Below are 25,814 nucleotides of genomic sequence, written 5' to 3' on the forward strand. Positions count from 1 at the left end.
ATGATAACTGCTGTACCATTTCTACATGCATCCGTTAGTTCTTTGTTTATTGCCTGCCCCACCATAATGTTACTATCTCATAGCAGACTGGTACAAAAGGTGAAGTCACACAGGACCAGAGGTGAGGTGGTAAGATGGATTCAGAAGGTCACAGAAGACAAAGGGTAGCAGTAGATGGGTGTTTTTCTGAATGGAAGGTTGTGACTAATGGTGATCCGCAGGGATCTGTGCTTGGGCCTCTGTTGTTTGTAGTGTAGATCAATGATTTGGAAGAAAATGTTGCTGGTCTGATTTGTAAGTTTGCGGATGACACCAAGATTGGTGGAGTGGCGATAATGTTGAGGATTGTCAGAAGATACAGCAGGACATACATTGATAGGAGACTTGGGCAGGGAAATGGAAAATGGAGTTTAATCCGGACAAATATGAGGTAATGCATTTTGGTAGGTCTAGCATAGAGGGGAAATATACCGTAAGTGGTAAAACTCTTAGGAATAGAGACAGATCTGGGCATGCAGGTCCACAGATCTTTGAAGGTGGCGACACAAGTGGACAGGTTAGTCGAGAAAGCATTTGGAATGCTTGCCTTCATTGGATGGGGCATCGAGTATAAAAACTGGCAAGTCATGCTACAGTTGTGTAGAACCTTGGTAAAGCCACACTTGGAATATTGCACACAATTCTGATTGCCACAAGACCAGAAGGATGTGGAGGCTTTGGAGAGGGTGCAGAGGAGGTTTACCAGGATGTTGCCTGGTCTGGAGGGTGTTAGCTATGCGGAGAGGCTGAATAGACTCGGACTGCTTTCATTAGAAAGACTGAGGTTGAGGAATGACCTGATAGAGTTCTACAAGTTTAAGCGCCGTGGGGCATAGTTTAGAGGAGATGTGCGAAGCATGTGTTTTACGCAGAGGGTGGTGAGTGCCTGTAACATGTTGCCAGGGGAGGTTGTGGAAGCAGATACATTAACGGCATTCAAAAGGCATCTTGACAAACACATGTACAGGATGGGTACAGAGGGATATGGCACAAGGAAGTGCTGAGGATTTTGGTAAAGGTTGGTATCATGACCGGTACAGGATTGGAGGGCCGAAGTGCCTGTTTCTGTGCTGTAATGTTCTTTGTTCTTTGTTGTTCTTTGAAGTTCCTCCTCGACCTGCCTCAGGAGAGGTACCTGTTACTGCTTCCTGTTAATGTTGATCCTGTGGAAGCATCTCAGACTACAGAATTCCACCATTCTACAAGAAACAGAAAACCCCCTCAAAGACTCGGTTCATAATTGTCCAACTCCTGTGCATAATGTTTAATTAGAATTCAGGACTGATTAACTTAGTTACGAAAGAGTGTATAAATGTGTTAAAGGGGAGGGATGTGGTGATTGTTCCTTTAAGACAACACAGGAGAGTCAGGGTCTCCTGGCTTAGGGGACCAATTAGGACTGATGGTGGGTAATCTCTGCAAGGGGTGAAGTCCCCTCTTAGGCAGGAGACATCTGGAGGATTTTGATTTGATTTGATTTATTGTTGTCACATGTATTAGTATACAGTGAAAAGTGTTGTTTCTTGCATGCTATACAGTCAACGCATACTGGACTTAGGGAAGGAAGGAGAGACTACAGAATTTAATGTTCCAGTCATAACTGGGATGTAGAGAAAAGATCAACTTAATACGAGGTAGGTCCATTCAAAAGTCTGATGGCAGCAGGGAAGAAGCTGTTCCTGAGTTGGTTGGTACGTGACCTCAAACTTTTGTATCTTTCTCCTGACGGAAGAAGGTGGAAGGGGTCCTTAATTATGCTGGTTGCCTTTCCGAGGCAGCGGGAATTATAGATAGAGTCCACATGGACATTGACCCAGGGCCGGGATTGAACCTGGTTCCTTGGTGCCCTGAGGCAGCAGTGCTAACCTCTGCACCACCATGCTGCCCGTGAGGCAGCAGTGCTAACCACTGTGTTACTATGCCACCCATGAAGCCTGTGAAAGCACACTATTACAGTAACTGTAATGATATGTATATATGTGTACAAGTAAAGGGTTAATGATTACATCTCAGTGTAATACAAACACTAGAGGGCACCACCAGTTCCCAGTATAAATATCAGATCTCGGAATCTTGGGTAGTCAGTTAAATGTTAGCAAGAGAGAGAGATAGATCACAGCATAGTTAAGACTAGAAAGAAGTAGTACATGTAGTTCATTAGTTATTACTTAATCATAGATTACTTTATTAATAGTTACAGTTCTGTGGAGTGTGCAAACTCAATATAATTTAATCATTATTCAATAAATCAGTTTTGTTTTAAGTTAAAGATCAGTGGTTTCTTCATAATCACACCATCAGACCTTTCTAGATTACAAAGCAAAGAGTAATGATACATTACCAAAGAGTAATATAACAGTAACTAAATGTAATATCTGCAAAATTGCAGATGACCCAAACTGGGTGGGCTGGTGAGCTATGAGGAGGATACAGAGATCCTTCAGTGTGATTTGGACAAGTTGAGTGAGTGGGCAAATGAATGGCAGATGCAGTATAATGTAGATAAATGTGAATCATCCGTTTTGGTTGCAAAAACAGGAAGGCATATTTTTATCTGAATGGCTATGGTGTGGGAGATGGGAATGTGCAACGAGGCCTGGGTGTCCTCGTACACCAGTCACTGAAGGTAAGCATACAGGTGCAGCAAGCGGCGAAGAAGGCAAATGGTACGTTGGCCTTCATTGCGAGAGGATTCGAGTACAGGAGCAGGGATGTCTTGCTCCAGTTATACAAGGCCTTGGTGAGGCCACACCTGGAATACTGTGTGCTGTTTTGGTCTCCTTATGTGTGGAAGAATGTTCTTGCTGGAGAGTGAGTGCAGAGAAGGTTTACCAGACTGACTCCTGGGATGGTGGAACTAACCAACGAGGAAAGATTTAGTCGGAGAGGATTATATTTGCTGCATTAGAGGAACGAGGGTGGGTCTCATAGAAACTTATAACATTCTAACAGGACTAGACAGGGTAGATACAAGAAAGTTGCTCTCGATGGTTGGGGTGTCCAGAACCAGGGGTCACAGTCTAAGGATTATGAGGTAAACCATTTAGGACTGAGACATGGAGAAATTTCTTCACCCAGAGAATGGTGAGCCTGTGGAATTCTACACCACAGGAAGCATTTGAAGCCAAAAAATGCTTTCAAGAAGCAGTTCGATATAGTTCTCGGGCTAAAGAGATCAAAGTGTACGTGCTGTAGCCATTCTACTGTTCTGGGAATTCAAAATTCGGATTCATGTGTCCAGATCCCTCCAGGACCTCGTCCTTCACAACCTCTGCAACCTCACTTGTCCCCATAATTTATGAGAAAGCGATGTTTCTCCCACTCTGGCCTTTTCTAAATCTCCGGTTTCAATCGCCCCACCACTGGAGACCGTATTTTCAACTGCCTCAGCACTTAAGTGATGGACTTCACTGCCTAAATCCCTTTCTATCAACCTCTGTCCTCTTTTAAGACCCTCTTAAACCCTGTCCTTTTGATCAAGCTTCTGGGCACCTGCCCTAGTATCTCCTGATCAGGCTCAGGGTCTGATTTTATCTGATTACACTCCTGTAATTTTACTCCTGGGACATTTTACAACATTCATGGTGCTATATAAATGCAAGTTGTCATGATGTTTTCCGAGACCGTGAATATTGGCAAGATAGTTGACTGCAGGAAGGAATGAGAGTTAATATTATTCCCACTCTACATGCACACATGTGTCCTTTCCAAAAAGTGTCATTGCTGATTTTTCTTCCTTGCACAAATGGCCTCGAGATGAATAGTGGTTCCCCATCTCTACCCATCGATCACTCAGTACAGACTAGTGATCGAACATAGAACTTAAATAGTAGAGTGCAAGAGAGAGAATATCACACTGAACTTGTGGGCAGACTTCACCTTGATCATTGTGTCAGGTTATGATCACGTAGAACTAGGGTTTTTGTTTATTCTTTTGTGAAATGTGAAGATCGTTGGCATGACCTTGCCATTCCTAATTTCCCTTGAAATGAGCGCACGCTAAGCCATTTCAGAGGGCAGTTAAGGGACAGTCACATTGCCATGGGTCAAGAGTCACTTGGAGGCCAGACTGGATAAGGATGGCAGATTTCTTTCCCTCAGGGGAAGCAGATGGTTTTTTTTTTAGCAGCAATCAATGGTCATTTCATGTTCGCTATTACTGAGAATGACTTTGTAGTCCAGGGTTTTTTATTGAATTTAAATTCTACTAGCTGCCACGGTGAGATTTGAACCCTACCACCCCCTCTCCCTGCCTCACTCCCCCTCAAAAGATTAGTCTTGGATTAGGACCAATGGCCATTCTCGCTATCACACACCCTAGCAGAGAAAATGTCTAAATTCAGACACACCGTAGCAGAGAAAATGTCTAAATTCAGACACACCGTAGCAGAGAAAATGTCTAAATTCAGAAGTTCTTCGATAGTATGAGAAAGAAGAAATCGCTTCCATTGGTTGGAGGGTCGGTGATCAAAGGACACAGGTTGGAAATAATTAGCAAAAAGAGTGAAGCGGAGACGAGGAGTTTTTCTTTGAAGTAGTAAGTGTTAATGAGCTGGAACACACTGCCTTAAAGAGCGCTGGTAGCCGATTCAGAATTAACTTTCTGAAGGGAATTCGACATATATTTGAAAATGAGAAACCTGCTGCTGGTTAGCACTGATGCCTCACAGCGCCAGGGACCCGGGTTCAATTCTGACCTCTGTGTGGAGTTTGCACGTTCTCTCTGCGTCTGTGTAGGTTTTCTCCGGTTGCTCTGGTCTCCTCCCACAGTCCAAAGATGGACAGTTAAGGTGGATTGGGCATGATAAATTTCCCCTTAGGGTGGGGTTACAGGGCAGGGTTTGGGCCTAGGTAGGGTTGTCTTTTGAAGGGTCTGTGCAGACTTGATGGGCCGGATAGCCTCTTGCTGCATTGTAGGGATTCTATGAGAGTGGGAGAGCAGGGGAGTAAGCTACCTCAACAGTGGAACATGACGATCTGAATCCAAACTAGTCATAACCATGTTAAAGGCTGATGTTAGGTATGTCTCTTTCTCCAGAGAATGATCAATACATGTAATGAACTCTTGTTAATCTTGTTTGTGCACGAGGATAAATTTAGAAAATCCTCATTTTGTATTTTACCCATTGTTGATCGAGTTTGAGGACGGCGCTCCATTTCATTTCTGGGGCAGGAAAATTCCCGACTTGACAGACATGCTTCAGTTTAAAGGATTTCATTTGATCTAATTTTCGCGATAGTGAGGTGGCGGCTCAGATCGAGTCGGGCCCACCCGATCTTGGATGTCGATCTTGGGAGCTGATAGGCTGGGCGAGTGCTGAGGCACACTGGCTAGAAGGTTCTTTGGGATGTTTGTCTGAGTTGTTTTACAAGCTATTCAGCCCCTTATCCCTTACGCCACCCCACTCTTGGCTCTTAACTGCCCCTGAAATGGCTAGGCCACTCAGTTCAAAGCCAATCAGGGGTGGGAAGCACGTGCTGGCCCAATCAGCACTGCCCTCATCCCATGAATGAATATGTCAAATAAATATATAAAGTTGAACGATCAGAGAGTGAGTTGAGGAGAATTTGTTCTCATCCTCAGTGTGGTGGGGGTCCAGAACCCACTCATTGATAGGGTGGTAGAGGAAGAAACCCTCATCGCATTTAAGCAACTCGTGAATATGCATCTCGAATGGAGTAACTCATAGGACTACAGACCCAGAGCTGGAAAAGTGGGATTAGACTAGATAATTCCTCTCTATCTGGCGCAGATATTACAGGCCGAATGGCCTCCTTCTGACCGCTAAATGTTCTGTGGCCATTCTTTCTTTTAGGACTCTATTGGGGATTTCATGAGTGAGAAACTTAATGATGAAGGGCAGGGTTTCATAATCAGAGATGACAACGTTGAAGAAAGAAGGAGGTAAATGTGAACAATGCAACTCCTAATCCTTTCCGTCACCTCCGAATTGTGGATTTCCTCACCACCCTCAGTCTCTCTTTCCTCTTACTCCACCTTCGGAATCACCTGATGAAGGAGCTGCGCTCCGAAAGCTAATGATCCTAAATACACCGGTTAGACTTTAACCTGGGTGTTCATAGAATCATCATAGAATCATAAAATTTACAGTGCAGAAGGAGGCCATTTGGCCCATCGAGTCTGCACCGGCTCTTGGAAAGAGCACCCTACCCGAGATCAACACCTCCACCCTATCCCCATAACCCAGTAACTCCACCCAACATTAAGGGCAATTTTGGACACTAAGGGCAATTTATCATGGCCAATCCACCTAACCTGCACATCTTTGGACTGTGGGAGGAAACCTGAGCACCCGGAGGAAACCCACGCACACACGGGGAGGATGTGCAGACTCCACACAGACAGTGACCCAAGCTGGAATCGAACCTGGGACCCTGGAGCTGTGAAGCAATTGTGCTATCCACAATGCTGCCCATGGTAGCATTTTGTAAGACTTCTTCTGTGCCCACCCCAGTCCAACGCGGGCACCTCCACATCATGATCTCCTTCCTCTCACATTCTTGAGGGATTTTTAAACGTTGGCATCAGTTAAGTGCCTCTTTTTTTTCCCTCCAACCTCATTGTTATTTTACCAATGGGCCTCAGTCGAGCACCTCGATTCTCCTATTTAAACAATCCCTACTTAACATTGTGTCAAAAATACATTTTTAACGTCAGTCCTTAGTTTGGCTGCATCTCCTTTGATTCCATTTGCTCTGGTTTGATTGCCAAGGTGCTCCCAAATACCTGCCCATTCCCGAAAGACTTGCAAATGTTTTGCTTTCAAGTTTGGGGCTGGTTTAGCACAGTGGATTAAACAGCTGTCTCGTAATGCAGAACAAGGCCAGCAGCGCGGGTTCAATTCCCGTACCAGCCTCCCCGAACAGGCGCCGGAATGTGGCGACTGGGGGCTTTTCACAGTAACTTCATTGAAGCCTACTTGTGACAATAAGCGATTATTATTATTTACGCAGGTTCCTTTTGAAAGTTTTCTATTCAATCTCCATCCATTACGCTTTCAGGCTAGCGACTTGTCCTTCTGTGTCTCCTACATGGGCGAAAGATACCGTAAAAAGATAATAAATCCTGAAAGAACGATGGAGTAATTTATCTGTATTTTAATATGATGAGAGCACAGAAGGCTCATAGAATTGCACCCTTCTAATCCTTGTGCATAGAATTTTATAGCCTAGAAACAGGTGTTTATGCCCCACATGAGCCTCCTTCCATCTTCCCACCATATCAGCATATCCTTCTGTACAATTCTCCCTCATGTACTTACCCAGCTTCCTCTGAAATGCATCAATGCAATTTGTCCCTGCTAATGTCTTGTCAATTACATTGTTAAGGATTGTTAATGTTATGTCAATTATATTGTTCTGGTTAAGAGAAACAAGTGATGGGTATTAATTGTCTACGAGCACAGATATATAGGTGACCTTTCCGCGACCGGTGAATTCTGTATTCCAGTATCCAAGCCCTTTATATCTACCAGAAAAGCAGTGGTCCTAGCACTGAATCCTGGGGCAACACCACGATCGCCCAACCTCCATTCTGAAAAATAACCATTTACCTTGATTCAATGTTCTCTTTCTTAAGCCAAGTTTCAAATTCAAGCTATGGAATTCCTTGCCCAGTGAAGCAGTTGAGGCTCCTTCATTAAATGTTTTTAAGATAAAGATAGATAGTTTTTTGAAGAATAAAGGGATTAAGGGTTATGGTGTTCGGGCCGGAAGGTGGAGCTGAGTCCACAAAAGATCAGCCATGATCTCATTGAATGGTGGAGCAGGCTCGAGGGGCCAGATGGCTTACTCATGCTCCTAGCTCTTATGTTCTTATGTTCTAAGCTGACTCAACTCTCTGAGCTTCAATTTTGTGAGACCACTTATTTATTAATGACTATTTTGTATTTATGACCCTTAGTTGCAGACTCCAACACAATTGAAATATTTTCTCCATATTTACCCTATAAATCCCCTTGCCAATTTCAACGATTCCTATCAGGTTGTACCTCAGTCTTCTCTTTGAAACAGCACATTCAGTCTTTCCTGAACCTTCATTTCTGGTGAATTAAGGTTCGGTGGAAATCTCATTGCAAAATATCCTTTGAAAACAGTGATCACAAGGAGGCCAGGTCTGGGAGTTTAATATCCAAGGGTACTCAGTATTTCAGAAGGATAGGCAAGAAGAAAAGTGAGGTGGTGTAGCTTTGTTAGTACAGGAAGAAATCAGTGCTGTAGTGAAAAATGATATAGGCGCTGGACAGCAAGATGTAGAATCAGCCTGGGTAGAAATAATAAATAGCAAGGGAAAGATGTCCCTGGTGGGATAATTTATAGGTCCCCAAACAGTAGTTCCACAGTGAGGCACAGTATAAACCAAGAGATACTGAGGGCATGTAAGAAAGGTATGGCAATAATCAGAGAGATTTTAATATGCATATAGGCTGGATTAATCAAATCAAGGGTAGCCTCAAGGGAGAGTTCACTGAATGTATTGGAGATTGTTTCTTGGAGCAATATGTTATGGAACCAACCGTGGAGCAGGCTATTCTGAATTTGGTATTGTGCAATGAGGAGGGATTAATGAATGATCTCATAGTTAAGGATCCTCTAGGGAAGAGTCATTGCATACCAAATTTGAAATCCCATTTGAGGGCAAGAAATTAGCTTTCTGGAGTTAGGAAAGGTAATTACATAGACATGAGGGCCGATGTGACCCTTGTAGTCTGGGGAAGAAGAATAAATGCGAAGACAGCTGATCAGCAGTGACAAAAGTTTAAAGTAATATTCAACTCCTCCCAGCTAAAATATATTCCAGAAAGAAAGAAAGATTTTAAAAGATGTGATAAACATCCATGGCTAAAAAAGGAAGTTAATGATAATACGAAGACAGAACATAAGGTCTGCCATGTGGGAAACTTTTAAAGACCAACAAAGGGTTACTAAAAAATTTGTAAGAAGAGCAAAGGTAAATTACAAAAGAAAACTATTAAGGATAGCAAAAGTATATCAAAGGGAAGAGAGTAGCTCAAGTTAATGTTGGTCCCTTGGAGGACGAGAGTGGGGAATTAATAGGGGGAAACACAGAAATGACAGACACTAAACCAGTATTTTGGTGTAAATAGTAACAGTTATACAGAGATAATAAAAAGGGAGGAACTTAGAACAATCATTATCAACAGGGAAAAGGTACTAAGAAAACTATTTGGATTGAAGAAAGACAAGTCCACAGTGCCTGCTGGCCGACATCCTAGGGTCTTAAAGGAAGTGGCAGCGGAGATAATGGGCGAGATTCTCCGACCCCCCGCCAGGTCGGAGAATCGCCGGGGGCTGACGTGAATCCCGCCCCCGCTGGTTGCCAAATTCTCCAGCACCGGAGATTCGGCGGGGGCGGGAATCGGACCGCGCCGGTTGGCGGGCCCACCCCCCCCGCGATTCTCTGGCCCGGATGGGCCGAAGCCCCGCTGCTAGGATGCCTGTCCCGCCGGCGTGGATTAAACCACCTACCTTACCGGCGGGACAAGGCGGTGCGGGCGGGCTCCGGGGTCCTGGGGGGGTGCGGGGCGATCTGGACCCGGGGGGTGGCCCCACGGTGGCCTGGCCCGCGATCGGGGCCCACCGATCCGTGGGCGGGCCTGTGCCGTGGGGGCACTCTTTTCCTTCTGCCTTCATCATGGTCTCCACCATGGCGGAGGCGGAAGAGACTCCCTCCGCAGCGCATGCGCGGGGATGCCGTGAGCGGCCGCTAACGCTCCCGCGCATGCGCTGCCTGTAGATGTCATTTCCTCGCCAGCTGGTGGGGCACCAAAGGCCTTTTCCACCAGCTGGCGGGGCGGAAATTAGTCCGGTGCGGGCGTAGCCCCTCAAGGTTGGGGCTCGGCCCCCAAAGGTGTGGAGGATTCCGCACTTTTGGGGTGGCGCGATGCCTGACTGATTTGTGCCGTTTTTGGCGCCGGTCGGCAGACATCGCGCCGATACCAGAGAATTTCGCTCAATAGATCCATTGGTTACCCTATTCCTAAATTCCCCGGATACAGGGAAGTTTCCAGTGGATTGGAAACATTTCTAACATAACATCCATATTCCAAAGGAGGGATGCAGAAAGTAGGAAACCAAAGACCAGTTAGTTTAACATCTGTCATTCAGAAATTGTTAGAATCCATTATGAAGGAAGTAATAACAGGATATTTGAGAAGTCAAAACCCAATCCACCAGAGTCAGCATGATTTTATGATGGGTAAATCGTGTTTGACTAACTTGCTGGAGTTCTTCAAAGATGTAAGAAGCAAAGGTAATGGGGACTCTGTAGCTGTTGTATATCTGGATTTCCAGTCAGCCATTGATAAGGTGCCACACAAAAGGTTAATACACAAGGTAAGATAACATGGTGTTAAGATGTGGAGATGGACTGGGACCGGCGTTGGACTGGGATGGGCACAGTAAGAAGTCTTGCAACACCAGGTTAAAGTCCAACAGGTTTGCTTTGAATCACTAGCTTTCGGAGCGCAGCTCCTTCAGGTGAATGAAGAGGTGGGTTCCACAACCACATATATAGCCAAATTCAATGATGCAAGATGATAATTTGAATACAAGTCTTTGCAGGAAATTAAGTCTTTACAGGTCCAGACGGAGCGACTGGAGAGAGGGATAATCACAGGTTAAAGAGGTGTGAATTGTCTCAAGCCAGGACAGTTGGTAGGATTTCACAAGCCCCAGGCCAGATAGTGGGGGGGTGAATGTAATCCGACATGAATCCAATTTCCCGTTTGAGGCCGTACTCATGCATGCAGAACTTGGATATATGTTTCTGTTCGGTGATTCTGCATTGTCGCGCTTTCTGAAGGCCGCCTTGGAGAACTCTTACCCGAAGATCAGAGGCTGAATGCCTTTGACTGCTGATGTGTTCCCTGACTGGAAGGGAGCATTCTTGCCTGACAATTGTTGCGCGATGTCCATTCATCCGTCGTCACAGCGTCTGCATGGTCTCGCCAATGTACCACGCCTCGGGACATCCTTTCCTGCAGTGTATGAGGTAGACAACGTTGGCCGAGTCACACGAGTATGTACCGCGTATCTGGTGGGTGGTGTTCTCGTGTAATGGTGGTATCCATGTCGATGATCTGGCACGTCTTGCAGAGGTTGCCATGGCAAGGGTGTGTGGTATCATGGTCGCTGTCCTCCTGAAGGCTGGGTAGTTTGCTGCAAACAATGGTCTGTTTGATGTTGTGCGGTTGTTTGAAGGCAAGTAGTAGTGTGTGGGGATGGCGTTGGCATCGTCTTCTTCAATGACGTGTTGAAGGATGCGAAGAAAATGTCGTAGTTTCTTTGCTCCGGGGAAGTACCGGACGACGAAAGGTACTCTGTTGGTTGTGTCCCTTGTTTGTCTTCTGAGGAGATTGGTGCGGTTTTTTGCTGTGGCATGTTGGAACTGTCAATCGATGAGTTGAGCGCCATGTCCCGTTCTTACAAGGGTGTATTTCAGCATCTGTAGATGTCTGTTACGTTCCTCCTTGTCTGAGCAGATCCTGTGTATACAGAAGACTTGTGCATAGGGGATGCCTTCAATTTGTTTAGGGTGGACGCTGGAGAAGTGGAGCATCGTGAGGTTATCCGTGGACTTGCGGTAAAGCAAAGTGCTGAGGTGACCGTCCTTGATGGAGATGAGTGTGTCCAAGAATACAACTGATTTTGGAGAGTAGTCCATGCTGAGTCTGATGGGGGATGAAACTTATTAGAGCAGATGTGTCCTTGTTTGTGACAATCTAGAATAAGAGGTCACGGGCTGGATTCTCCATCGGCAGGATCCTCCATTTTGCTGACAGCGCACTCACGCCCGCGGATTTCCCGACAGCGTGGAAGTGCCCACAATGGGAAACCCCATTGGCCGGTTGCCAGGATGGAGAATCCTGCAGCCGGTGGGAGCAAGCGTGGGACTGAAAATCAAAGGTCAGCTCGCATGGGTGACCAATCAGGCTGATAGAGTATGTGTCAAGAACCTTTTCAGGGGCTGAAAAAGGTGAGTCATAAGTCGAGATGGAAGGACTATCAATAGTCTTTGGCATCAAGAAATTCCACCAGTACTTACATGGTGGACACTTTCCCATCATTTCTGACCACAGCCACTCTTGGATCTTTTCAAAGAGGACAACGCTATCCTGCCGGCCGCCTCATCAAGAATTCAATGTTGGGTGGTAATTCTGTCCACCAAGAATATACTTTCAAGCACTGACCTGGAACACCTATAGCGAATGTGGATGCTCTTAGCTGCCTACCCTCACAAGACAGTATCACATGTACTCCATCAGTCCCAATGAAGCAGATCAGGAACTGGACCAACCGAGAACCTGAGGGACGGAGGTACCATCCTTACCTTGTTAAGGCCACCTCCAGTTTAGTATCGTTCTAAGACACAAGTCAGGAGTGTGATGGAATACTCTCCACTGCCTGGGCGAGTGCAGCTCCAACAACACTCAAAAAGCTCAACACCCTCTAGGCCAAATTAGCCCTCTTGATTGGCACCCAATCCACCACCTTCAGCAGTCACTCCCTCTGTCACACAGTGTCAGCCATGTGTACCATCTACAAGATGCACTACACCAAGTCTCCTTTGACAGAACTTTCTCGACCCGCAACTTCTGCTGCCTAGAAAAACAAAGGCAGCAAGCGTGCCGGATCACCACCATCCCAAGTCACACACCATCCTTCAGCGTCGCTGGGTCAAAAAACTGAAACTTTAACGGCAATTGCGAGCGTACCTACCCCTCATGGACCGTCGGGCTTCAAGAAGGCGGCTCATCACCCCACGTTCCTAAAGGGCAACTAAGGGCGGACAGTAGCAGCCTTGCCAATGATACCCCAAAAATACATATTTAAAAAATGCGGCAAAGGCAGAGAAGTAGCTCGTTCAGCTTATCATGTATTCTCTAGCTATCTGCCATAACAAACGTGGTCAGACTGCTTCACTCTCTGCCCTCAGCCTCAAATCTTTCTCAGCCTCGAACATGTTCCTTTCTTTTCATCTGAAGAGACAGCAAAGCTTTGTCATTTGGTGGTTCAGGGAATTACGTGTCACTGTCTGTAGAATGGGGATCATGAATTCAGCTAGATGGCTATCTGGATTTAGCAAGGAGGAGGATGGAGACTTTTGGCACATATCCCTTGTGCTAAGTATTTTGTAATTTTCCAATCATTGGAGAGCATTGGCAAGCTGTACTGGCAAAAGATAACGAGACAGTGTTTGTGCCTACAGCACCAGATGGTCTGTGAAAATTTACAATTATGATTTTTTTTCAATCTACATCCAAACTCTCTCGTTCTTATGCCTCATGCATGAAACACTGGGGATTTATGTGGGTTACATTCCAACGATCTAATATTCTCCACCCCTCATCTCAGCTGAAGGCAATCCACTTTATCTTATTATTTCATGCGGCGTGAACATTGCTGGCAAGGCCAGCATTTGTTGCCCATCCCAAATTGCCCTTGAGGAATTTATTTAAAGGAAGCAAACCGAGGCAAAAGAGGAGTGAGTCAGATTGGGGGGGGGGGTCCCTGGACAGCAGTAAGTCTGAACTTAGGTGGAGAGAAGGGGGGGCAGTGGCGAGGAAGGATTGGGAGAGGAGAGGAGCGCGAGGACGTATTCGAGTGCCAATAGGGCTGTAGCGCACAATGACTTACGAGAGACGAATAGAGATGAAGTCGATGAGGCTTTATTAAGCGTGACTTGTTCCCCGCAGTTCAGCAACAGACTGGAGCTGCGGGGAGAACTCCTGGTTCTTATACTCCGCCTTCAGGGCGGAGCTAGAGATCAACAGCCAACCAGGACCCGGGATCTGTCAGCCAATGGCATCACGGCTTCACAGTCCCACATGACCCCTAATGCATACTACCACATTCACCCCTTGTTAAAAATGAACCCAGCGGGGTGGTGCTTCGCATGGTGGTAGGGGTTTACAAGGCTGGTCCTGGGAGGAAAAAAACTTATTGCATGTCATTACAGTGCCCTACACTTTGCTCTACACTGGGCTATGTACAGGGTTTGTGAACTATTTACAATATTCGTAAGAGGAACAGAACCTTCTCGTTATAGTCCCACAACACTCTTGTGTTACACCGATGCCACGAGTCGAGCGGGCGGTCTGGTCTTCCTTGTCGATCGCCTCAGCCCCGGTGGTGGTGCAGGTGCTTGTTCCAGCGTTGTCGTCTCCGGGAGCTTTACGGTGTCTGCTTCTGCTTCACTCCTGGTCGGACATGGGAGGAGGACCGATCCTCCCGGGAAGGGGGCGGTCGCGGGGTGCGCCGGTGGCAGGGAGGGGGTGATCGGTGTCGGGGGGGGGGTGTGCGTGTTGCCGGCGGGCGCCAGGTCTCGCAGGGAGACCGTGTCCTGTCGGCTGTCGGGGTACGCCACGTAGGCGTACTGCGGGTTTGCGTGGAGGAGGTGAACCCTCTCGACCAACGGGTCCGACTTGTGCGCCCGCACATGTTTCTGGAGCAAGATGGGTCCTGGGGCCGCCAGTCAGGTCGGCAGCGACGTTCCGGAGGACGACTTCCTGGGGAAGACAAGGAGGCACTCATGGGGCGTTTGATTAGTGGTGGTACACAGCAGCGACCGGATGGAGTGGAGAGCGTCCGGGAGGACCTCCTGCCACGGTGAAACTGGGAGATCCCAGGACCGTAGGGCCAGTAGGACGGTCTTCCAGACCGTGCCGTTCTCCCTCTCTACTTGCCCGTTCCCCCGGGGGTTGTAGCTGGTCGTCCTGCTCGAGGCTATAACCTTGCTGAGCAGGAACTGGCGCGGCTCGTCACTCATGAAGGAGGACCCCCTGTCGCTATGGATATATGCGGGGCAACCGAACAGTGTGAATATGGTGCTAAGGGCTTTAATAACTGTGGCCGCTGTCATGTCGGGGCAGGGGATGGCGAAAGGGAAACGAGAGTACTCGTCCACCACGTTCAGGAAGTATGTGTTGCGGTCGGTGGAGGGGAGGGGCCCTTTGAAATCCAGACTGAGGCGTTCAAAGGGACGGGAAGCCTTGATCAGGTGCGCTCTATCCGGCCTGAAAAAGTGCGGTTTGCACTCTGCGCAGATGTGGCAGTTCCTGGTGACTGTACGGACCTCCTCCACGGAGTAGGGGAGGTTGCGGGACTTTATAAAATGGTAGAACCGAGTGACCCCCGGGTGGCAGAGATCCTCGTGGAGGGTTTGGAGACGGTCTATTTGTGCGTTGGCACATGTGCCGCGGGATAGGGCATCGGACGACTCGTTCAGCTTTCCGGGACGGTACAAGATCTCGTAGTTGAAGGTGGAGAGCTCGATCCTCCACCTTAAGATCTTGTCATTTTTAATTTTGACCCGCTGTGCATTATCGAACATGAAAGCTACCGACCGTTGGTCAGTGAGGAGAGTGAATCTCCTGCCGGCCAGGTAATGCCTCCAATGTCGCACAGCTTCCACTATGGCTTGGTCTTCCTTTTCCACTGAGGAGTGGCGGATTTCTGAGGCGTGGAGGGTCCGGGAGAAAAAGGCCACGGGTCTGCCCGCTTGGTTAAGGGTGGCCGCCAGAGCTACGTCGGAGGCGTCGCTCTCGACTTGGAAGGGGAGGGACTCGTCGATGGCGCGCATCGTGGCCTTTGCGATATCCGCTTTTATGCGGATGAAGGCCTGGCGAGCCTCTGTCGACAGGGGGAAGGTAGTGGTCTGTATTAGGGGGCGGGCCTTGTCTGCGTACTGGGGGAGCCACTGGGCGTAATATGAAAAGAACCCCAGGCAGCGTTTCAGGGCTTTGGAGCAGTGGGGGAGGGGAAATTCCATGAGGGGGCGCATGCGTTCGGGGTCGGGGCCTATTATCCCATTGCGCACTACATATCCCAAGATGGCTAGCCGGTTTGTGCTAAACACGCACTTGTCCTCGTTGTATGTGAGGTTCAAGGCTTTAGCGGTCTGGAGGAATTTTTGGAGGTTGGCGTCGTGGTCCTGCTGATCGTGGCCGCAGATGGTTACGTTGTCGAGATACGGGAACGTGGCCTGCAACCCGTGTTGATCAACCATTCGGTCCATCTCCCGTTGGAAGACCGAGACCCCGTTTGTGACGCCAAAAGAGACCCTTAGGAAGTGGTATAGTCGCCCGTCTGCCTCGAAGGCTGTGTACTTGCAGTCACTTGGGCGGATGGGGAGCTGGTGGTAGGCGGACTTGAGGTCCACGGTGGAGAAGACCTTATATTGGGCAATCCGATTGACCATGTCGGATATGCGGGGGAGAGGGTACGCATCTAGCTGTGTGTACCTGTTGATGGTCTGGCTATAGTCTATGACAATCCTTTGCTTCTCCCCTGTCTTTACTACTACCACCTGTGCTCTCCAGGGACTATTGCTGGCCTGGATTATGCCTTCCTTCAGCAACCGCTGGACTTCGGACCGAATAAATGTCCGGTCCTGGGCGCTGTACCATCTGCTCCTAGTGGCGACAGGTTTGCAATCCGGTGTGAGGTTTGCAAACAAGGATGGGGGTTCAACTTTGAGGGTTGCGAGGCCGCAGATAGTGAGTGGGGGTATTGGGTCGCCGAATTGGAATGTTAGGCTCTGCAGGTTGCACTGGAAGTCTAATCCCAGTAATGTGGGCGCGCAGAGTTGGGGAAGGACGTAGAGCCTGTAGTTTTTAAACTCCCTCCCTTGCACCGTTAGGGTCACTATGCAGAACCCTTTGATCTGTACGGAGTGGGATCCTGCAGCTAGGGAAATCTTTTACATACTTGGGCGGATGGTCAAGAAACAGCGTCTTACCGTGTCGGGATGGATGAAACTTTCGGTGCTCCCGGAATCGATCAGGCATGGTGTCTCGTGTCCGTTGATCAGCACCGTTGTTGTCGTCGTCTGGAGCGTCCGGGGCCGTGCTTGGTCCAGCGTCACCGAGGCCAGATGTGGTCGCAGTGTCTCAGCGTCTTCTTCGAACCCCGTGGAGCCGTCGATGCTGGGGTCCTTTGTTGTCGTCCAAGATGGCGGCGGGGGTGGACAAAATGGCCGCCCCATGCATCGCACATGGCTGGGGGGTCCCAAGATGGCGGCGGGGGTGGACAAAATGGCCGCCCCCATGCATCGCACATGGCTGGGGGTCCCAAGATGGCGGCGCCCATCCTCCCCTCGTGGTGGCCGGGACCCAAAATGGCGGCGCCTGCATGGGGCGCTGGGGGGGTTGGGGAGCGTTTGGGATGCGCTGGACTCTTTCTTCTCCAGGGACAGCGGCGACCCCCCGGGACCGGCACACAGCCGCGAAATGGCCCTTTTTGCCGCAGCTCTTGCAAATCGCTGCGCGGGCCGGGCAGCGCTGCCGGGGGTGTTTCGCCTGCCCGCAGAAATAGCAGCGGGCCCCCCCGGGATGACCTGGCGTCTGAACCGCGCAAGCCTGTGAGGGGGGGGGGGTTTGTCACGACGGGGGTCCACGGAGCCCAAGGGGCTGCCGCGCGGTCGGGGCCGTACGCGCGGGCGTTTCGCGCGGCCACATCTATTGAAGCTGCAAGGGCCCGTGCCTCTGAGAGTCCTAGCGACTCTTTTTCTAACAGTCTTTGGCGGATTTGGGGAGAGTTCATACCTGCCACAAACGCATCGCGAATTAACATGTCCGTGTGTTCAGCCGTGTTTACCGGCAGGCAGCTGCAGGCCCGTCCCAAAATTAGCAGCGCGGCGTAGAATTCGTCTAGCGATTCTCCGGGACTTTGCCGTCTCGTTGCGAGTTGGTAGCGTGCGTAGACCTGGTTCACTGGGCGAACGTAGACGCTCTTTAGTGCTGCGAACGCCGTCTGGAAATCCTCTGTGTCTTCTATGTGAGGGTAAATTTCCGGGCTTACCCTCGAATGCAGGACCTGCAGTTTCTGGTCTTCTGTGATCCGGCCGGGGGCCGTTCGGAGGTAGCCTTCGAAACAAGCTTGCTAGTGTTTAAAAACTGCTGCTGAGTTCACTGCGTGGGGGCTGATCCGCAGGCATTCCGGGGCGATCCTGAGCTCCATAGTCCTTTAAGCACGCTTAATAAATTGTAGCGCACAATGACTTACGAGAGACGAATAGAGATGAAGTCGATGAGGCTTTATTAAGCGTGACTTGTTCCCCGCAGTTCAGCAACAGACTGGAGCTGCGGGGAGAACTCCTGGTTCTTATACTCCGCCTTCAGGGCGGAGCTAGAGATCAACAGCCAACCAGGACCCGGGATCTGTCAGCCAATGGCATCACGGCTTCACAGTCCCACATGACCCCTAATGCATACTACCACAAAGGCATCACCTGGGAACTATGGGCAGTCAGGTAAATGTTGACAGTGTCATAATATACATCAGTACATTATGGTGCAATCACATACACACACTGATGGACCAACCAGCATACATAACACCGCAGCCAATCACCAGTGAGAGCACAAGCACTATAAAGACAGGGGACAGGAGAGTTCCCGCTCATTCTAGCAGCAGCCAACTCCGAGCACAGAGCTCACAGCCTGCATCACAGACATTCACCATGTGCTGATTGCCTCACCATAGCTAGGGATAGGAAAGGGTCCACAGTTAAGCTGGTATTGCTTATACCCACGTTTACAGTATGTTAGCATAGTTGAACAGTTAATAAAATAGCATTACACCACTTCCAGCATTGTTGGCGTGTTTGTGAACCAGAACACCCAACACGACAGACTGGGAAGGGGTGTCCAGAGAGAACTGGGGAATTGCGAATTCAGGACAATTGAAACCCACACTTCTGGCACCATAATCCCTCTCGAGATATCTAATTCTAGCCTCCCGTCTATTCGGAATTTGAACGCACGACATCTACCTTCATTTGCCTCGGCCAAGCTCGGAAATTTCCTCTCTACACCTCTCCCTTCTCTACCTCACTTTGCTCCTTTAAGACACTTATTAAAACCTACCTCTTTGACCAAGCGTTTGGTCATCTGCCCTGCCAGCTCCTTCAGTGGCTCATTCTGATGCTTTGTTTTATAAGGCACCTTGAAGCATCTTGAGATTTTTCATTATGTTAAAGGTGCTATGTCAATATAAGTTGTTGGCATTACAAATACTGTCGAAAATATTGAAAGCACTCAATACTCTCTAAGTGTGGTCTTTTTAATTCACGGTTGTGGTTAAAGACACAGCACAGGCTGTGATCCCTCACAAGCCTACTTGGCGTGGATGCTAGGTGGTGTCCACAGGACACCTTTGGTTGGAGAATGGGAGAACCAGGTAAATTGCCCCAATCCCCTTGTCAGAGCCCACCGCCGGTAAATGAATAAAAAAACTCCAAGAGCAAAACCCAAAGGCCATCAGTGTAAGACAGTCACCAGGAAATTCAACAGGGAATTCAGAAGGAGTTTCCTTTCCGAGAGAGTGACGGGAATGTGGACATTGACAGCACAAGGAGTGGCTGAGGTGGACAAGGGGAGGCTAGAATAGCACGTGGGCATAGGGAATTGAGCATTGTGCTGATCGGGCAAGGATGGGAGGAGGTTTGAGTAAACCATCAATACCAACATGGACTGTGTGGGTCAAAGGGCTCTATGCTGTACATTCTGTGTAATTCTATGCAATAACAGAAATGATTTTATACTTATGGCTCTGAGAACATATATTACCACCTCAGGAGATGAATTTTCTTGTTGAGCTAAAGACACAACACTAGCGTTGGGAAAAGTGCAGGGATGCTGCAGGCTGCCATTTTGTTAGATTACAAGTGCCTTGATTGCCCCATCCAACAATTATCCATTTTTGAACTGCAGGGCTGTTAGGACCTGTGTCATGGGTCATGATCCAGTTGAAGTCCACTGAATGGCCCCACGTTTGGTGAGGTGTTTCTTGGTGTCTGCAGTGCCAAGAAAGACCCCTCTATCCAATGGCTCTCTGACGATTTTAATTGGCCTCCCAGTGGAACTTCCTGTCGAGGCCATTTGATGCACTATCAATTACCACAAAGACGAGAGTAGTGGAATAATCAAGGCTATATTGAGCAAAGATGTTGTGCCTCCTGTAGCTGCCACCAGAATGGCTGCAGCACCGGCGAGCACACACATTTATACACTGCCTACTGGGTGGAGTCAGCAGGCAGGGATTTACCCATGTACCTCTAGTACAGGCGTCTTACCGTAATACATATAATACAGCTAGTGGTGACTATCACATTCACCCCCTGTTAAAAGAGAGTCTGGCGGGGGTGGTGGAAAAAGATTTTACAAGTTCAGTCTGTCGGGGGCCTTGATCCTCCTCTGTGATCGCCTCAGTCCTGGTGGTGATGTGGGCACCGACTTGGTCACCTGTGACTCCGGGAGCGTGTTGTCCTCGTCTTCATCACCCCTGAGTGGAACCAGTGGGAGGACGGATCCTCCTGGGGTAGGGGCTGCGGTGAGGTTCGCTGGGGGGAGGGTGAGTGGTGCAGGGGTGAATGAGGCAACCGGAGGGAGGGGTGGGGGGGGTGTCGGGTCGGGGGCCGTGGGTGTGGATCCAGCGGGTGCCAGGTCCCGGAGGGAGGCTATGTCCTGACGCCCGTCGGGTTGCGCCACATAGGCGTACTGCAGGTTCGCGTGTAGGAGGCGGACCCTTTCGACCAAAGGGTCCGACTTATGGGTCCGCACATGCTTGCGAAGGAGGACGGGTCCAGGAACTGTCAGCCATGTTGGGAGCGAGACCCCGGAGGTGGACTTCCTGGAGAAGGCAAAGAGACATTCATGAGCGGTTTTGTTAGTCGTGGTGCAGAGGAGCGATCGGATGGAGTGGAGTACGTCGGGGAGGACCTCCAGCCAGCGGGAGATTATTAGACCGCAGGGCCAGCAGGACGGCCTTCCAGACTGTCCCGTTCTCCCTCTCCACCTGCCCGTTTCCCTGGGGATTGTAGCTGGTCGCCCTGCTCGAGGCGATGCCCTTGCTGAGCAGGAACTGACGCAGCTCATCACTCATAAAGGAGGATCCCCGATCGCTGTGGACGTAGGTGGGGAAATCGAACAGAGCGAAGATACTATGGAGGGCTTTAATGACCATGGCAGAAGTCATATCGGGGCATGGGATAGCGAAAGGGAACCGGGAGTACTCATCGACCACATTCAGAAAGTACGTGTTGCGGTCGGTGGAGGGGAGGGGACCTTTGAAGTCCATGCTGAGGTGCTCAAAGTGGCGGGAGGCCTTCACCAGGTACGCTCAATCTGGCCGGTAGAAGTGCGGCTTGTACTCTGCGCAGACCTGGCAGTCTCTGGTGACAGTCCTGACCTCCTCAATGGAGTAGGGCAGGTTGCGGGCCTTGATGAAATGGAAGAACCGGGTGACCCCTGGGTGGCAGAGGCCATCGTGGAGAGCCCAGAGTCAGTCCACTTGTGCGCTGGCACATGTACCGCGGGATAGGGCATCAGGGGGCTCGTTGAGCTTCCCGGGGCGATACAACATCTCGTAATTATAGGTGGAGAGGTCGATCCTCCACCTCAAAATCTTATCGTTTTTGATCTTGAACATGAAGACAACCGACCATAGGTCAGTGAGGAGAGTGAATCTCCTGCTGTCCAGTTAATGCCTCCAATGCCGCACAGCTTCCACAATAGCTTGGGCCTCCTTTTCGACAGAGGAGTGCCGAATTTCAGAGGCATGGAGGGTGTGGGAAAAGAAGGCCATGGGCCTCGTTGAGGGTGGCGGCCAGAGCTACGTCCGATGCATCGCTCTCGACCTGGAAGGGGGGAAGGGGAGGGACTCGTCGACCGCGTACATCGCGGCCTTGGTGATGTCTGCCTTGATGCAGTTGAAAGCCTGGCAGGCCTCAGCCGTCAGGGGAAAAACTGTGGACTGAATGAGTGGGCGGGCCTTGTCCGCATAGTTAGGGACCCACTGGGCATAGAAGGAGAAAAACCCCCGGCATCGTTCCAGGGCCTTGGGGCAGTGGGAGGGGGAGTTCCATGAGGGGGCATGTGGTCGGGGTTGGGCCCTAGAACTCCATTTTCCATGACATAGCCAAGGGTGGCTAAGCAGTTGGTGCGGAACACGCACTTCTCCTTATTGTATATGAGATTAAGGAGTTTAGCGGTGTGGAGAAATTTTAGGAGGTTAGCGTCGTGGTCCTGCTGATCGTGGCCGTAGATGGTGACATTGTCTAGGTACGGGAAGGTGGCCCGCAGTCCATACCGGTCAACCATTCGGTCCATCTCACGTTGGAAGACCGAGACCCCATTAGTGACGCCGAAGGGAACCCTAAGGAAGTGATAGAGGCGGCCATTTGCTTCGAACGCAGTGTACGGGCGGTCCTCCGGGCGGATGGGGAGCTGCTGGTAGACGGACTTCAGGTCCACTGTGGAAAAGACCCGATACTGTGCAATCTGATTGACCATATCAGAAATGCGTGGGAGGGGGTACGTGTCAAGCTGCGTGTACCGATTGATGATCTGACTGTAGTCAATGACCATCCTGTGCTTCTCCCCAGTCTTTACTACTACCACTTGGGCTCTCCAGGGGCTGTTGCTGGCCTCAATGATGCCTTCCCACAGGAGCTGTTGGCCCTCCGACCTGATGAACGTCCTGTCCTGGACACTGTACCATCTGCTCCTGGTGGCGACGGGTTTGCAATCCGGGGTGAGGTTCGCAATCAAGGAAGGTGGGTCGACCTTAAGGGTCATGAGGCCGCAGACCGTGAGGGGGTAGGGGTCCACCGAATTTTAAGGTTAAGCTTTGGAAGTGGCACTGGAAGTCCAGGCCGAGTAACAGGGCAGCGCAGAGGTGGGGGAGGACGTAGAGCCGGAAGTTGCTGAACTCTACGCCTTGGATGGCGAGGGTCGCAATGAAGTACCCCCGGATTTCCACGGAATGGGATCCGGAGGCCAGGGAGATTTTCTGGGTAACGGGGTGTACCGCGAGGGAGCAGCGCCTTACCGTCATGGGGTGGATGAAGCTCTCTGTGCTCCAGGAGTCAAAAAGGCAGGACGTCTTGTGCCCATCGATTTTCACCGTTGTCGTTGAGGTCGCGAGGTTGGGGGGCCGGGACTGGTCCAGGGTGATCGAGGCGATCTGCGGCAGATGCTGGGAGGCCCCCGGCTGGGCAGCGGTGGTGGGGGTAGCGGCAGGCGATGAACGGCCAGACGAGCAGGGGTCCTGAGGCACCGTCCAAAATGGCGCCAAAGATGGCGGCGCCCACGGGGCGCACATGGCGGGCGGCATTAAAGATGGCGGTGCCCACGGACCGCATGCGGCCTGTGGAGAAGAAGATGGTGGCGTCCACGGGCCGCACGTGGCTTGCGAGGAGGAAAATGGCGGCGCACCTGGGTCGCACATGGGGGGGGTCTAGGAACGCTGGACCTAGATACAGCGGCGACCGACCGGGCCTGGCACACAGAAACAAAGTGTTCCTTCTTTCCACATCCGTTGCAGGTTGCGCTCCGCGCTGGGCAGCGCTGCCGGGGGTGTTTGTTCTGCCGCAAAAATAGCATTTGGGCCCCCCAGAATTGGCTGGCTGCCGCGCGGCGCAGGCTTGCGGTGAGCTGGAGTCAGTAGCTGGTGTGACCCACGATGCCCATGAGGCGTATGACTGGATGTTACGGGAGGCCACTGTTAACAAGTTTGCGAGCTGCCTGGTTCCCGCAAGATCAAGCGTACCTCTTTCCAGTAGGCGCTGGTGGACGTATGCAGACCCCATGCCCATAACGAAGGCGTCTCGGATTAAAAGTTCTGTGCGATGGACTGCCGAAACTGCCTGGCAGTCACAGTTCCTCCCCAGGATGTGCAGGGCACGCCAGAAATCGTCTAGGGACTCACCGGGGAGTTGCTGTTTCGTGGACAGAAGGTGCCTGCTGTATAGTTGATTGACTGGCCGAACGTAATGTCCCTTCATGAGCTCCATTGCTTCGGAGTAAGTGAGCACATCCCGGATGAGCGGAAAAATGCCAGGGCTCACCCGTGAATAAAGGACTTGGAGCTTCGGCGAGTCCGAGGATTCCTCAGTGGATGTTCGGAGGTAGCTTTCGAAGCAGGCTAGCCAGTGGTCAAAAGCGGACGTAGCATTGGCTGCTTGAGGGCTCAGCTGCAGGCGATCTGGCTTGATGCGAAGATTCATCGTTTTAAAAATCTTTGCTCAATAAATTGATGCACTATCAATTACCACAAAGACGAGAGTAATGGAATAATTGAGGCTTTATTGAGCAAAGATGTTGTGCCTCCTGTAGCTGCCACCAGAATGGCTGTAGCACCGGTGAGCACACACACTTATACGCCGCCTACTGGGCGGAGCCAGCAGGCAACTTGTGAATCGGGGCGTCATTTTTAAATGCAGCCCTGACCTTTCTACCCCCCTCAGATCACCGCGGCCTGAGGACCCGCCCCTGCCCCCGCCTCACCTGCCTCATCCAACTTTCTCTTCCGGAGTCCACAAGCTCCCCTTCACCCCACCTCTTATGGGAGGAGGTGAGGAAATGAATGAGACGTCTCTGCTTCATTGCTCATGGTGTTTTTAACCTGCTTTACAAATGGGCAAGCCTCAGAACAATGGGTACATCAGCCAATCAAAGCAGCAACATGTTAATTGTAAAGAACCCAAGAAATAAATAATTTCCCGTTTTTTTAAATCTTTCACATTCTCGGGATTCCCAAAGCATTTTGCAGGGGACAAAGTGCAGCCATTGTTTCATCCAAAAGACAGCACCTCTAATAGTGCCACAGTCCCTCAGTAATGTATCGGGAATGTTAGCCTGGTGTTCATGTCTCTGGAGTGGGACTTCAACAAGAAGCTCGATTAACTCTACAACTCTTCACCATTGACTTAAAGTGGCCTTTAATCAGATAACAGGCCCAGCTGAGTGAGTGAAGCCTCTTTTGTTTTATTGATCATCAACAGTCCTCGTTACTGTGAAGCAGATTGCCAAGAGCATGTTCTCACCCTCTTGTTCAGCATTTATATTACAGAATTTTTGGCAGCATGGTTCTCATCTCCTTTCCGCTGTGGCCAGCATGCCACACAGAACTGAGGCAAACAGCTGAGTGCAGGTTTTCTTTCTGGGCAAGTTACAGCTCTGGACCTGGCTTCCTCTTCGCGAGACCATTCCTGATCACTGAGGGAGGGTCCACACAAGCCAAACAGAATCAGGAGAGGATATAATGCAGAAGAAGGACAATCAGATCATTTTACCTGTGTCAAACTCTTTGAAAGGGACTACGGTAGCACAGTGGGTAGCACTGTGGCTTCACAGCGCCATGGTCCCAGGTTCGGTCCATGCGTGGGTCACTGTCTGTGCGGAGTCTGCACGTACTCCCCGTGTCTGCGTGGGTTTCCTCCGGGTGCCCTGGTTTCCTCCCACAAGTCCCGAAAGGTGTGCTGTCAGGCAATTTGGATATTCTGAATTCTCCCTGTGTACCGAACAGGCGCCGGAATGTGGCGACTAGGGGATTTTCACAGTAACTTCATTGCAGTGTTAATGTAAGCGTCCTTGTGACAATAAAGAATATTATTTTTATTACTCATTAGTCCCATTCCCACTGGCCACATACCCCTGCAAATCCTTCCCCTCCAAGTTTATATTCATAGATTCATAGATGCTTACAGCACAAGAGATCATTCGGCCTATCGTGTCCGTGCGAGTCAACAGAGATCTGACTACTTGAATCCCATTTTCCAGCACTGGGTCTGTAGCCTTAGAGGTTATGGTAATTCAAATGAATATCTAAATACTTCTTAAATGTTATGAGTTTCTGACTCAATCATTTTGTCAGGCAGTGAGTTCCAGACTCCTATCACCGTCTGGGTGAAAAAGTTCCTCTTCAACTTTCCTCTTAGCCTTCTACCT

The 25,814-nt window shown here is 49.9% G+C and overlaps 2 protein-coding genes across 2 annotated transcripts in view; one reads left to right on the forward strand and one right to left on the reverse strand.

Moving 5' to 3' along the window:
- Positions 1-25,814, forward strand: part of LOC140409300 (dedicator of cytokinesis protein 2-like) — a 1,572,852-nt gene that overhangs the window by 1,357,141 nt on the left and 189,897 nt on the right. The window lies entirely within an intron of this gene.
- LOC140409638 (uncharacterized) lies at positions 20,581-24,240 on the reverse strand. Its single transcript, XM_072497971.1, has 2 exons — positions 22,915-24,240; positions 20,581-20,715 (listed from the first exon to the last, which is right to left on the reverse strand). The coding sequence occupies exon 1, from the start codon at positions 24,089-24,091 to the stop codon at positions 22,952-22,954; it is 1,140 nt and encodes a 379-aa protein (XP_072354072.1). The 5' UTR covers positions 24,092-24,240; the 3' UTR covers positions 20,581-20,715; positions 22,915-22,951.

This window comes from Scyliorhinus torazame, chromosome 3 (assembly GCF_047496885.1).
Source record: "Scyliorhinus torazame isolate Kashiwa2021f chromosome 3, sScyTor2.1, whole genome shotgun sequence".
Taxonomy (NCBI): Eukaryota; Metazoa; Chordata; class Chondrichthyes; order Carcharhiniformes; family Scyliorhinidae; genus Scyliorhinus; species Scyliorhinus torazame.

Bases quoted from the DNA above. Each gene is read 5' to 3' on its own strand.
- LOC140409638 (XM_072497971.1), bottom strand. From the start codon at position 24,091: ATGAATCTTCGCATCAAGCCAGATCGCCTGCAGCTGAGCCCTCAAGCA.